The sequence below is a fragment of the Macrotis lagotis genome, chromosome 8, assembly GCF_037893015.1.
Source record: "Macrotis lagotis isolate mMagLag1 chromosome 8, bilby.v1.9.chrom.fasta, whole genome shotgun sequence".
In the NCBI taxonomy this organism is placed as follows: Eukaryota; Metazoa; Chordata; class Mammalia; order Peramelemorphia; family Peramelidae; genus Macrotis; species Macrotis lagotis.
This window is the reverse complement of record NC_133665.1, coordinates 179,214,740-179,229,772: the sequence shown is the minus strand read 5'-3', so window position 1 is coordinate 179,229,772 and position 15,033 is coordinate 179,214,740. Positions and strand designations below refer to the sequence as shown.

The following is a 15,033-nucleotide window of genomic DNA, read 5'->3' as shown; positions in this document are numbered from 1 at the left end:
CAGGTATATAAAGATGGGCATCATGTCTCCCAGAAGCCTTGTCTTCTTAAGGTACAACTTCTCTCCTTCCTGTGACTAATTCTCAAATTGATTGTTCCTCTTTAACTCCAGATTCCATTTAAAGCCCCTTTCCTTTTCTTCTCTTGCCATCACTAAATGAAAGGCCATACCTAGTGAGACCCATAAAGTGAAGGCCTTGGTAAGTTAGAAGACTGAAAAATATTGAAAGGTATAGAGGAAAGATTTGAGGTGTAAAACAAACCTTACTCAGCCTTGAAAGACTGAGAGACTTCATTGGGTAAGAAGAGGGCAGCCAAGACCCTGCCTTGGGACACAGACCAGTTCCACTTTTTATCCCTAGACTCTCCTCTCCTTAAGATTCCCAAAGTAGTATGAGGAATAGCATTGTTATTGTTTGTCCTTCATTCTAGAAGAAGACCATGGCATCAAGTAGGGGAATTAGATTTGAGTTGGGGCGGTGCAGTGCTAAGCCATCTGAGTCCAATGACCACATGTGCATCGGTACAACTGGAGAGGGCCTTGGATGCAAAGCCTTGAGGAATAAGTGGCTTGCCCAAGGTTACATAGGTAGCAAGTATTTGCGAATGAATTTGAACTCAGGTCCTCCTGACTTCATTGCTGACCCTCTACTCACTGTGCCATCTAGCTGCCTTCTTAGGAACAGCAAAAACCAGTCATCACCCTCAATGAAATGGGAGTTATTTAATGAGGGAATTGACTTTTGAGCAGGAAGAAAAAAACAACAAAGTTTTCTTTATTTAGGAGAGAAAAATTCCAGAATTGGAGTGAGTCAAAGAAAAGCAATGTTTTTGTCTCCATAATAGATTAATAGATTAATAGACCTTAATAGATTGTTCAAAAGGTTGTGCACACAGTATTTTAATGGCATTCCCTGTGGAGGAGTGAGGTTAAGAGCTATTATATCAGTGGGGGAAACAGATTTGTATTGGTATGATCACAGATCCATGAAGTTACAAGCAGGTAAATGTTCCTGACTGTCTTTATTGAGTAATCAAATAGACTAAATTAGTTGGGGGGGATGGCATGATTTTGAGACTCAGAACTCCAAGTTCTGATCTTTGCCCTTATGGACCTTGTAATTTAATAGGAAATAAGGATTTACATATAAAATAATCTATGGGGGCAGTTAGGTGGTGCAGTGGATAGAGCATCAGCCCTGGAGTCAGGAGGACTTGAATTCAAATTTGACCTCAGACATTTAATATTTATGTAGCTTTGGGACCTTGGGCAAGTTACTTAACCCCAGTATCTTACAAAACCCCCCAAAACTCACCTCATGGTGAGAACATGAGTTAGGTACCATCAATGTATGTGCAAATATAGGAAGTACAAGGGAATATATCTTGAAAGAGATAATATTTGAGTTGAATATCTGAGAGGGCTCTGAGGAATTCAGGTGAAGATAAGGGAAATGGGGAGGATCTGAAGGGCAGTTAAAAGAGAGTACCCTAGAATTTCACTCAGGAAAAAGCTTAAACGATAAACAATGCCTATTTTCCAGACTAGCATTAAGTAGGATTGGTAGTCCATTGAGTTAGTCCATCAATGAAATTTGAGTAGGCATCGCAAATGGAGGGTAAGCTGGGCTCAGACTGAATAAATGAAGGAGATTGGACTTAAATTTGAGAAACTATATGGTGCCTTCTATTATTTCCAGCTTCTTAATGCTATAAAAGCTTATATTTCTCTTGGTGATGCTAAATGACTTTGAATCTTGGACCACCACAACCGTTTTGAAGGATCCAATTTGAACATGCTCCAAAAGAGCAAAAAGTAGATGGGTGTCAGAAGGCATTAATATACATAGCCAATGATAATATGCATAGAAACGAAAGTTCTTTGATGGGATTTGAGTTTGAATCCTGCCTTAGATACTTAACTAGGATGCTTACTGAAAAAAAATCTCTAATTCCATTTCCTTCTCTGTAAAATGAAGGTGTTGAAATCAATAACCTCTAAGGTCCCTTCTAGTTCCCAAAGAGGAGCTTCTTAAGGAGAAGGAATTTCTTTGTTTTGTGGGGGTTTAGGGGGTTATTTGTTCAACTTTATTCCAAATGATAGTACAGTGATGGACTTTCCTCCTAGTGTGGTCAGAACAGTGAAGGTTGAAGCTGCCATTGGTGGAAGTTTCTGAGAAGCGAGGGGTGTAGTGGTGGTGATGGGGGTGAGGAGATGGAAAGGTGGGATACATACACAAATCAGAAGGTCTGGTGAGAAGGGGTGCAAAGAATTACTGAGGATTATCTTTTTAATTGTTAAAAACCAAACTGAAACAAAATACTGAATCCAAGAAACAAGGTAGATGAACTTCATATTACAAGCTGATGATTAGATTCCTTGGATATAGGAGTTCTAATCTTGTCCACAGTTATGCTCTTGTGTGATCCTAGGCAAGGAACTCAACCTCTTTAGATGCTGTTTCCTCGTTTGTAAAATGAAGGCAAAAATAACCTGGGGAAACTTCCTCCTAGGCTTGGTTGTGGGGCTTAAATGAGATGAATGCATCCAAACTCTTTGGCCAATTTTGTTGTATTCTACAAATCTGAGCTATTTCTTTTTTTCCTTCGCATTATTTTATATTACATTTCTTATTATTATATTTTACTTTATGTTTATATTTATATTTTCCTTCTCATTCATTATTACTATTTTAATTCCTTCCACTTCTTAATTTGTTAGAATTCAGAGTGATTTGACAGTCACCATCAAACTATTGTACTCTTATGTATAATGTTTGGATTCAGTAGATAAAATAACTGCTTTTTTGGTAATTGAACAAAAGTGTTGGTAGAGAAAGGAATCGCCTGTAGATCCACTGGGAGCTCCTGCAGGACAATTCCAAGTCTCAACTAGAATCCTATCCTCTGTCAGAATCTTGTCCCCATCCCATTTCATGTCAATACCTTTCCTCTGAAATTATTTTCAATTTATACTAAATGTATTTGTTTGCATATAATAGTATGTGTTGTCTCTCCATTAGAGTGAGAGCTCTTTGAGGGCAGGGACAATTTGGACTAGTATGGTTTGCCATCTCCTTCTCTGCTCATTTTACAGATAAGGAAATTAAGGCAAACAGGATTAATTGACTTAACCAAAGTTACACAATTGAATTTAAACTCAGGTCTTTTTGACTTCAGGTTTGATGCCCTATCCATGGTGCCACCTAGCTGCCCTGAATGACTTATGATGATAATGTTTATCCTTTGTTCTTTTTTTAAATTTTTTTTTTGGCAAGGCAATGGGGTTAAGTGGCTTGCCCAAGGCCACACAGCTAGGTAATTATTAAGTGTCTGAGGTCACATTTGAACTCAGATACTCCTGACTCCAGGGCCGGTGTTCTATCCACTGCACCACCTAGCTGCCCTGTCCTTTGTTCCCGAAGTGAACCATAACATCAAAGAAGTGATGCCATGATTTGGTTGGGGGGACTGTGCTAAGTCCCCAACCTCACTTTCTCCTCTGGAACCATCTGGGTGCAGTGGCCAGATATGAACTAGGGCAACTGGAGTTGGCCCTGGATGCAAGGCAATCAGAGTTAAGGGACTTGCCCAAGCTTACACAACTAGTAAATGTTAAGTGTCTGAGGCTGGATCTGAACTCCTGACTCCAAGGCCAATGCTCTAGCTCCTGTGCCACCTAGCTGGTAGGCAGTTAATAAATGTAATTGGCTTGCCTTGACAGAGAATTCATCCTGGTCTCATTGGTTTTGATTTTTTTTTTTCTGCTAAGTCTCTGTATTTGGAGAACTTTTCATTCTAGGAAGTTTGAATTCTTTGAGTATTTCCACATCTATTTAAATGTTAATTCATAAATATTTGGCTGTCAGTGTTACTCTGGAATGATGGCATATAACAGTTTTCTCACTGATAGTAATCCATTTCCATTACAGTTTAATTGTTGAATGGTCAAAGCTAATTGGGAATTTGTATGTGGTAGACTAGGGTCTGCTATCTGTTAGTGTTAGATAGATTAATTAATTAATTAATTTGGGTTTTTTTTTGCAAGGTGGTGGGGTTCAATGACTTGCCCAAGGTCACACAGCTATATAATTATTAAGTGTCTGGGGTCACATTTGAACTCAGGTCCTCCTGATTCCAGAATTGGTGTTCTATCCACTGCGCCACCTAGCTGCCCCTTTTGTTAGTGTTAGAAAAGGTCATGAATTCTTAGTGAAAATTTCTTATCCTTTGATCAGGTCTTTTTAGGGAGTTAGCAACCCACCGTGATAAGTATCTCTCAGCATCATGGTTATCAATCATTTTTACCATTCCCAGTGTTCCCTTGCTCTCATCTTTTCAGATGATGTTCAGTTAGAATGAATCTGAGGCATTGCCCTGCTATTATATCTTGTCGTTTTATACTGGATGTCATCAAAATAACTATCATCATAATTTTTTTAAGAAAGATTTTATTTATTTTGAGTTTTGTAATTTCCCCCCTATTCTTGCTTCCCTCCCCCTCCCCTCCATAAGGCAGTCTGTTAGTCTTTACATTGTTTCCATGGCATACACTGATCTAAGTTGAATGCATCACCATAATTTTCAAAACAAAAAACAATTATGACACGAAGCTCACTTTTCTTACAATTTTACAGTGTGTGAGGTGTTTTTTTTCCTTTGGGTATATCTTTTAGCAATATACAAACTGGGTTACTTTCTTCCCTTGTAGATTGAAGATTTCACATTATGATGGCCTTAAATGAATTAAGAGTACTGGGAATGTAAACTCATTTGCAGGCTTCCTGAAAGTATGTTTGGGTCCACTCCAAGGAGCAGATAGGACAAAAGGATTGACATGGACTTTGTCTTGTTCCCCATGGGTTTAATTTCTCCCATTAGGCCGCTCTCTTCTAGTTTAGAGATTATGTGTATTCCCAAAGGGGGAATATATTAATAAAGTGTGTTTTGAATGTCTAAAGTCTTCGCAAATAAGGACTGTTTCATTCTTTGTACACGTATGTCTATTGGCCCAACTTTGAAGGCAGTAGATGCGTTATATTCTCGTTAATTGATTGCTGGATAAAGTCTTGGATGTTCAGTTAAAAAAAAGCGCAAATGATTATAATTAGTTTCATTTTTCCTCTTTTTAAAAATGAAATTCAAATAGAAATGGTCCTGAACCAAGTTGCTAGCCCTGTGGGGAGATTTACACATTCTCTGGGGTTACTGTAGAAACTCAGTTTTCTTTCTGAGAAGGGAAGCTTGATTTTCTTTTTCCTTTTGAGTTAAATGATAAAAGCAGCTTTGTGACTGTGGGCCCAGAGTGAGGAGGGGGGTTGAGTGGAAAAGAGAAAGAAGGGTAAAGCATCCCAGACTCCTCTTGATCCCAGCAGCCTTGCCACAACAGTAATGCTCTCTAGACTATTTATAGGTAGATAAAATCTATACCAGTCTTCATCATTTTTATAATCTTTCTCACATTTCATCTCATTTGATCCTTGCAAGTAGGAGTGGAGGTGTGGACTATCATTATTTACATTGTTTGGATTAAGAAACCCATGGCATACTGATGTGAAGTGACTTGGAATCCCTAAGATCTGAGTTCCAATCTCAGCTCAGAAGTTTGCTGGTCGTGTGGGTCTGGGCAAGTCATTCCCAGCCTCAGTTTCCCTATCTGTAGATATAGGGATAACAAGATAGCATATATCAATGTAAATACTCAATAATTTTTTTTAGGTTTTTTTTTTGTAAGGCGAACGGGGTTAAATGGCTTGCCCAAGGCCACACAGCTGGGTAATTATTAAGTGTCTGAGACCAGATTTGAACCCAGGTACTCCTGACTCCAGGGCTGGTGCCTTATCCACTACGCCACCTAGCCGCCCCTACTCACTAATATTATTGCTGTTGTTTTGGTTATTATATGAATCCAAACTTGCTGAGTTTCTACCAAATGTTGAATATTCTGTAGTTTCCTTTGGGAGGAAATGTGGTTTAGGGGTTAAGAGCCCTGAATTTAGAGCCAGAGGACCAGATTTCAAGCCTCAGCTGATGTTGGATTAGATGACCCTTAAACTCCCATCCTCCCCTTTATCAAGGCTCTAGTCACCTAATACTGTTCATTGAAAAGAGAAATTGGGAATTTCCTCTTGATTGGTCTGCTGCATTCTGCTATTAATGAATCAGATTGGTACGCTTAGGATCTGAGATGATGGACCAGTCATTGATGTTGGAGAGGAAACATTGATCTTCTTAAGGTTAAATTTTTTTGCATCTTATATTCAGGCCTGAGATATATACACCTTTCTCTGCCATTCATCAGATGCTTAAAAAAATAGAAATCTTTTCAAATTGACTCTATAGCAAATTTGCTATCCACTAAGGGGGGGGTGTCCCTTCAACAGGGCCTTAACCCTTTCTCACTGCCCCCTCCCCCAGACTGACCATAGCTCTCCCTAGCTTTGTGTTTTTCCCCACGATAGCTGTAGGGGTTACCATTTGGGGGCAGGGTTACCATATTCCAACTTCATTCCCTTAAAGGATGATTCTATTTTTGGAAAGCTAGGGTGATTTAACTGGACTGAAGTAATAAGTGAACATTTTAACCAAAGCCTTCCCCCTACCACACACACACACACACACACACACACACACACACACACCCACAGACTGAGAATCCTGAATTGTTGATGAGTTGATGAGAGAGAGAGAGAGAGAGAGAGAGAGAGTTCCTTCTTTACAGAGTCTTTTTAGGTCTAATTAGGTTAGGTTATACACCTTTCATGTTAAATGATGGGGGGCTGGGGGGGGGACTCTTCAGATTGGGGATTAGATTTGAGTTAAATTTTCTACCCCTCCAGCTTCCAGCCTCCAGCTAAGTTTCTGAAACTGAACTAACACCCAATTTGCCCTTTCCTTTTGATCTCAATGAAGTTTTTCACTGTCCTAGGAATGCCACCAGTTTTTCTTCTAAATCTGGAATCAGGACACCCTTCCACTTAGGATCCTTTTTTCTCATTTCTTTCAATGCCAGGGCAGTTGGAAAGCAAACAGACCAAGTGACTCCTGCAAGGATGTCACTCGAAGGAGTCAGCAGAGCACTCCAAGATGCTCAGATAAACCCAAAGAAAACTCCTCTTAGGAACTGACCTTATCTGACCAAATAGAGTGAATGCATAACTCAATAGACATAGGACTAGTGAATGAATAGAAAAAAATCATTAAGGCTTACTTTGGTGAAGGAGAAACACCTGAATTTAGCAAATGGTCAACAACGCAGGATTTTCTCTCTCTCTTTGTGTGTGTGTGTGTGTGTGTGTGTGTGTGTGTGTGTGAGAGAGAGAGAGAGAGAGAGAGAGAGTCTGTGTGTATGGTGTATGTGTGTGTTTAGGATTGCCACAAACCACAAGGTAGATTTTTTTAAGGGAGGAAGAGATAGGCAGAGATCTTCTGGAGAAAGAGAAGAGAAGGAGGAATATAGGGAGGAGAGACAGAGGGGGGAGGGAGAGACAGAGAGAGAGGGTGGACTAGACAGAGAGACAAAGAGATGGAGAGAGACAGAGACAAAGATAGAGAGTGGTAATCCTGCTGTCTCTTAAAAGCTTGACTTAAATACAAACTGGACTGGGGGGAAGAAAGGTCTTCCTTTAGCCCCTGCTGTGATGGCATTTTTCCACCCCTCACCCCCCTCCAAATTAAGTCAGGATTAGCTTCTCACTTCAGACCGCTATCCACAAGGGTCTGTCTATGAGGCTGTGGAGCCTTTCTCTACAGGTTCCAGTCTGGGTGATTGGATGGCCCCTGGTGAGGATGGGAGGGAAGAGACTAGATGAGATTTCAGTTGGGATTTGTGATCTCTGCCATGGAGGGATTCGGGCTCAGTTTTGGAAGCTGCTTTTCCAGGCCTCTGCCTTGCTTGGGGGTAAATCCATGCGCTCTTGGCCCCTCTTCCAAAATGAGGAGAGGAGATAGGACAAGCCTGGGCCTCAGTGCCTGGATGATGTGGAAGGAATCTTCTGTCCTCCCCAGTTTATAGGTCTTTCCATTTAAATGCTACTCTGACAATCTGCTCTATTAGAAGCAAACGGAGAGCGGGGTTCCGCGTTAGCCCCCTGTTTTGGAGCGTGTCTGAGGCTGATGAGCAGCGTTCTGAGTCCGCCCCGCCGGCGATGGAAGTCCGGCATTTTGGGCAGACCCAGAACCACCAGGGAAAAGAGGACGAATGAAGGGGGGGCGCAAAGCGGAGACAGTCCTGGGGGGGCCTGGGGGGGCAAAGCGGAGACGGACCTGGGGGGCCTGGGGGGGCAAAGCGGAGGCGGACCTCGGCCACTGTCCGCACACAGCCCAGTTTCTCTTCGGGCTCGCTCTCAGCGCCGGCGAACAGCTCCTGCCAGGGGAAGCCTTGGGGACCCGGGAGGGCGGCTCCGCAGGGCTGGCTGCAAGGGCCGCCTTGTTTGTCAACAGAGCTGGGTGGGGGCCGAGCCAAGAGACGAGTCCGGGAGGAGCCGGGGGGCGGCCCGGGGGCGCCGTGCAGCACCTGCCGGAGCCTGGGCCTCCGGAGAAGTTGGGGTGCGAGCGTCAGCACGTGTGAACACGTGGGTTTGTCCCCCGTGAGTGGCCAGGGGTGAACGCGAACCTTTCCCCCCAAAGGCGGGGCTGTGTCCCAGCCCAGGGAGGGGGGCCGGGGGGGCTGCAGGGGGAAGGGAAGGGAGGGCCAGGCCCGGGACTGGGCCCGCGACCCCCCCACCCCAGCAGAAGCGGCGGCGCTGGGTTGGGACGGGGGGTCGGGACCGGGGGTGGCCACAGCAGCAGCGGGATTGACGGCGGCCCCAGAACCCCCCGCGCCCCCCCGCGCTTCGGGGGGCCAGCCGCGAAGCCCGAGGGCTGGGCCCGGGGCCCGGGGGCGGAGGGCCCTGCCCGTGTCATCTGCGTTTGCCAGCCCGGCCCCGGCCCGGCCCGGCCCCGCCGGCACCCTGTCTCTGCCTCCCCGGGTCCGAGCAGAGGGAAGTCCCCCGGCCCTGCGCGGGGTCCCGGGGGGCCCCAAGCCTCGTCGGCGCCGGCGGAGGACGTGCGCGCCCGGGGCCGCCTCGCTGGCTGCCCCAGGAGGGGCCTGGCCCATCCGATCTGCGGACCGGCGCTGCCGGGCCAGGAGCCCCCTGCCGCCCGGCCACAGCCGCCGAGACAGCGGCCGCGCGTGCGAGGGCAGCGCGGGGGGGGAAAGTGTGCGTGTGAGTGCGGGAGTGTGTGTTGTGCGTGTGTGTGTGTGTGTGTGTGTGTGTGCATGTGTGTGCGCGCGTGTGCATGTGTGTGCGCGCGGGCCGGCCCCCGGGGAGGGGGCGCGGAGCCCAGGGCGGGGGCCCCTCGGCGGGTCCGGCCCGGCCTCTCTGCCCCAGCCGCCGCGGGCCGGGCCGGGAGGCTTGAGGAGGAGCCTCCGGGAAGCAGCTCTCCCAGGGTCGGGCCGCCCCCCGCCCTCCCTGCCTCCCAGCGCCGCCGCATCCCTCCTCGCCTGCGGACACGCCGCCCCGGGAGCAGCTCTGGTCGTGGAGGAGGGGGGCGGGAGGAGGAGGGGAGAGGAGGAGGAGGAGGAGGAGGGAGGAGGAGGAGGAGAGGAAGAAGAGGAGGAGGAGGAGGAGGAGGAGGAGGAGGAGGAGGAGGAGGAGGGGGAGGAGGAGAGCAGCTGAGCAGCAGCCGCCCCAGCAGCCGCCGCAGCCTGAGCCGCCCGAGCAGCTCGCCCTCCTCCCGGCGCCCAGGGTCGGCTCCAGGTGACGATGCTCTGGCTGGCCCCCAGCGGCCGGGCCGGGGCTCCGCGGCAGTGGCTGGCTCCCCCCGGGACCCCCTTCGGCGCCTGGCTGCTGCTGAGTCACCTGTGGGTCCAGATGTCTCTGGCCTCCTCCTTCCTGACAGGTAGGACCCGGCGGAGGCAGCGGCGGCCGAGCCAGGGCTTGCTCCGCAGTCCGGCGGCGGCCGGGGCCACCCGGGAGGGAGCCAGCTCCAGAAGGGGCCGGGGGCCGGGGGCCGGGAGCCGGGAGCCGGGGGCCGGGGGCCGGGGGCCGGGGGCCGGGGGCCGGGAGCCGGGGGCCGGGGGCCGGGCAGTCCCATGCCTCCGCCCCGGCCCCTGGCTCGAGCCAAGCCCAGGACCCGCAGCTGGCAGAGGGACCGGGTCCCGGAGCCGCGGCTCAGGGGAGCAGCAGGGCAAAGCCGGGCTCACTTTCACGTGGCAACATTCCCTGCAGCCCACCGGCTCCCCGAAGCAGCCCGGGACGCCCCTGGCCCTGTGCCCAGCTCCAGACCTCTCTGCCAGTCCCCGCTCAGGGAACGCAGACGGCCACTGGGCTGCCACCGGCCCTGCCGGCTCCCCCGAGGGCGCGGGAGCTGTGGGAGCATCCACAAGCCCCACTTTGCTCCGACTCCAATGGAAAGCAAAAAGCGCATTTCGCAAGGACGATGCTCCTAGGCTGTAATGAATGTTTTCAGGCAGGTGAAGACCTACGCGGGCTTTTTCTGGAGGACGTACTTTCCCGACACCTGGTAGATAAGAAAGGCTGTTGAGTCCAGCGCCAGCGAAAAGCAGCCAGGCTCACCTTTCAAAAGTGATCTCCGGCCGGATGCCAAAAGGCCAAGCCCAGAAGGAGCCGGGATGGAGCCTCTGATGGGGGTCCATTTTTGCTCAGGAGGAGAGTCAGATTGTTTTTTTCCGAGGGGAGATCTTAGATTAGAACATCTCTGTGCCTGTAGAATCCTGAAACACCCCTAATGGGAAAGTTCATAGCATCGTTTCTCCAACTGAGAAAGAGAGAAGTCTCTAGTTTCATCAGACAGGAAAAGGTTGGCCCTTCTCTCCCCTCCTCAAAATATAGTCAGTGGGCCCCAATTGTTTCTGTGTGTTTCACTTGAAAATATTGGGGGGGGGTCAGTAAAATTAATTGAGGGCAGGGGTGGACTAGTCCCTTTTCAGTCTTCGAAGGCTTCGTAGATATAAGAATTTGGATCCAGAGTACCATTATCTATTGCATTGGAATGAAGACAGATCCTTTGAATTTATCCTAAATTAAATGCTGCAGTGCTTGGGGTTCCTAGTGGGTGCTCAAAGAGGTTCAGTAATGCTGGCAGTCCCACCCACCCACCTCAAAAAGAAAAATGGAGAGCAAACCCACCAGGAAGGCTTTCTGGAATCAGGTGGGAAGGGACCATAAAATCATGAAGAATCGTTTTGTTATCAGCCACTAAACTAAAATTCAATTAAAAACCGGTCTTGCTCTCATCACAGGTTCAGTGGCTAAATGTGAGAATGAAGGTGAAGTCCTCCAGATCCCTTTTATCACGGACAACCCATGCATAATGTGCGTCTGCTTGGTAAGTCTGAACCTCTCCCCAGGAAGGAGGGTTTGGGCCATGGGGGGTCGGGATGGCTGGGTGACGGAGACTCTATGTGAAAAGAAATCATAGGTATGTGATGCTTTTATGCAACCCTGACTTAATTCTGGGCTTTGCTAGGAAGAGGAAATCCCAGGCCTCTGTCCTGGGAATCAGTCACCCCCTTGACAGGGGATTCAGAGAAGTTAGCTGAAGACTGAGGCTGAGTGACAGTCTTCTCCTTGGTGATTGGGGTTCCACTGTTGTCCTGAAAACTAGATCCCCTAATTTTTTTACCCAGATTGTGACTTCTTAAGAGAGATAGAAAGAGACTGATGACATTTAAAGAGAACGGAGAGAGGGTGACTACAGTCTGGGAAAGAAGAGATAGGCCTGGGGGGCAGGGGGAGACTAAGTGAGGGGTGACCACAGCTAATGGCAGAATGAAGATTCATCAGCAACTATGGGCGCTTTGCCTTTTCTGACCTATAGTATCTGACTTGAGTGTTAGCAAAGTTGGAGAGAGGAACTTGTTCTATTAGCAGTTACTGTTGAGTAGGAAAAGCATGGATTGAATCAGAGGACCCGGGTTCAAATTCTGACTGCCAACTACTAACCAGGTGATCCTGTGTCATTCCCCTCACCTCTCTTGGCTTCAATATTCTCTTCTATAAAATGAAGGAGATGGGGGCGGCTAGGTGGCACAGTGGATAAACCACCGGCTTTGGAGTCAGGAGGACCTGAGTTCAAATGCAGCCTCAGACACTTCTTAATGACCTAGCTGTGTGGCCTTGGGCAAGCCACTTAACCCCATTTGCCTTGAAAAACAAAAAACAAAAAAACAAAACTAAAATGAAGGAGATGGACTGGATGGTCCCTGAGGTCCCTTTGAACTCAATGATCCTGAGTTAGCTTTAATCCTAAATCTTCTAGAACCACAACCTACTGAAATGAAGAGTGGTTTCATTTGTGACTTTTTTGGGTGAATTCTCTTTAAAAATTTTGTAATTGAAGAGGGGCTATTTAAATAATTGAAGTGACCAGAAAGGAAGAAATAGGCTTATGGATAAGCACTACTGAGATGAAGTCACTTTCTTTTCTTTTCTTTTCTTTTCTTTTCTTTTCTTTCTTTCTTTCTTTCTTTCTTTCTTTCTTTCTTTCTTTCTTTCTTTCTTTCTTTCTTTCTTTCTTTCTTTCTCTTTCTCTCTCTCTCTCTACTTTTCTTCTCTCTTTCCTTTCTCTCTCACTGTTTTCCTTTTCACCTCTTCCTTCTTTCCCCTCTTTCTTTCTCTCTTTTTTACCTCTTTCTTTCTTCCTTCACACCTCTCTCTTTCACACACATACACACAAAATACACAGGCACACATACACACACTCTAACATGTTTTACATGCCATTTACCGGGTCACATTTTTAAAATAAAGCCACACATATCCATAAAGCCCGGCTGGAAAAGCATAAAGGCCGCAAGGGCTTCTGTTTGTTGCCGTCCATGGTGAGTAGGTGAAAGTGTGCTTATCTGTCTTAGCAAAAGCCATCTGTATTTGAGCCACCCAGACTTTCCCCCAGCAAGTGGTGAGGTCAGCGTTAAGAAATGATAAATGGGGATCAGGAATGATTAAGTAAGATCTAAGGATGAAGTCAATCAATGGCAGCAGAGGTGGAAAATGTATCATTGCCATTAAGATTTTAAAGAGAGATCAAGAGACCCAAAAAGAAGCTTGCTCAAAAGCTGGGGGGGGGGATTTTACAGTGGAGACAGAGTTTAGATAATGATGTGAATATATGGAACTATTTGACAGAATTGTTGAGGTCAAATTTTAACTTAGCTGAAGATTTATTAACTAGTTTTAAGGCAAGTAACCTAGTTCAGACTTCTTTTTCTTTATTTACCAAGTGGAACTAAATGATTCCTATTTAATCTCTGGGGGGTTCAGAGGAAATTGCTCTAATTAAGTAATATTTAAGTGCTTAAAGTTCCAAAGATGAAAGATCCTTTTTCTCCAAGAAATTATTTGAGTATTAAAATGTAAAGCGATGAGGGGCTTTCGAAAATCTCCTTCCATTTCCATAAGCATTTTTCTTTTGTCCTCATATCCCCAACACCTAGCAGGGTGCTTAGAATATATTAAGGGCTTTATAGTTTCTTGTTAAATGAATTAATAGTTGGAGGGAACTATTTGAAACTATCTAGTAAAACTAAGGAAATCGTTTTGAAATTTTAAAAAAAGGAAATTTTACACCTTTCTCTGAAGGTAGACATTGTTTAAAGTATCTTTTCTGGTTAGTTCTAAAGAGAATCATAAGATCACACTGTGGGGACCTCAGTACAATAACCTCATTTTTCATCTGGGGAAACTGAGGCCCAGAAAGAGATCCTAGTTTCCTGGCTTTGGAGCTAGAAGATTCCTGAGAGATAAGCTCATCTAGTGCTTTTACTTTATAATAGAGGAAACTGAAGTTAAGTGACTTACTCAAGGTCACAGAGGTACTAAGTGGCAGTAGAAAGAGACAGTCTCACATCCCTCAGATCCTGCTCCTCTCGTTTTCTTTTCTACAACATTGCTTTGGGAAGAGGCATTATACTTAGTACAAAGTTAGGAAAATCTTAGTGCAGTTCAGAGAATTGATATAACTATTTGTTTTTATCTGCCCATAAAGAAACTACAACCTTTGAGGATTATTGATGCTTATTATGAGATTAGCAAGAATTAGTTTTAAATAACAAATTCACATGCACATATATGCCTTATATACCTATTATATAGGTAATGCAATCACACATAACATATTACAGATAATATAACCAAAATGTTTTATTGTATATGTTATATACAATAAATGCATGCACATCTCTTTTAATATAAGGCAGGTAAGTGGCCCAGTGGATAGAATTGCTAGGCCTGGAGTCAAGAGGACTCCTCTTCCTGGATTCAAATCCTGCCTTAGACACTGACAAGCTGTGTAACTTTGGGCAAATCACTGGATTGTTTGCCTCAGTTTTTTCATTTGTAAAAGGAGTTGGAGAAGGAAATGGCAAAGCATTCCACTATCTTTGCCAAGAAAACCCACAATGGGGTCACAAAGGGTTAGATCTGATGGAAAATGACTTACACAAACACATTTTATACACACACACACACATACATGCTCACATAATTTGGCAGCTAGGTGGCGCAGTGAATATAGCCCAGAACTTGGAATCAGAGAAACCTAAACTCAAATTTGACCTTAGACACTATCTGTGTGACCCTGGGTAAGTCATCTAACCTGACTGTGCCTCAATTTCTTCCTACAAAATGGGAATAATAATAATAATAATAATAAGACCTATCTACCTCCAAGGATTGTTGCGAGGACAAAATGATATACTATTTGTAAAGTGATACAAATTTTCGAGTACTTCATAATTTGGAATTGCTAATGAGCAGGAGGAGCAAGATGGCACCTGCCAACTGACAGATCCATAGACATGGTTGATGATGAGCTTGGTTGGGAGTCTAGTGTCCAAGTTGCCAAAGCCAAGGAGCCTTAAGAGATTGCAGAGCCTCCTTTATGTACCTCGATCAAGTGAGGTCACTAGAGTTGACATTTGGCTCAACGTTCTCTGGACATATATGCTTCTCTCTAAGGCTGCCCTCCATAGAGCCCCCAGGCCCACTTGGCAATGGAGCTATTGCAGGCCTATTTATTTAGCTCTTGG

General features: G+C 45.9%; 1 protein-coding gene across 7 annotated transcripts in view; it reads left to right on the top strand.

Moving 5' to 3' along the window:
* Positions 1–15,033, top strand: part of BMPER (BMP binding endothelial regulator) — a 372,292-nt gene that overhangs the window by 67,969 nt on the left and 289,290 nt on the right. For 3 of the 7 annotated variants that reach the window (XM_074198932.1, XM_074198934.1, XM_074198929.1), the window contains exons 1-2: positions 10,309–11,153; positions 11,245–11,330. In XM_074198932.1, coding sequence (XP_074055033.1) covers positions 11,309–11,330 — 22 coding nt within the window. In that variant the 5' untranslated portion in view covers positions 10,309–11,153; positions 11,245–11,308. Of the gene's footprint in view, positions 1–9,745; positions 9,882–10,308; positions 11,154–11,244; positions 11,331–15,033 lie in introns of those variants that run through there. The other 4 variants (XM_074198928.1, XM_074198931.1, XM_074198933.1 and 1 more) reach the window with 4 other exon arrangements.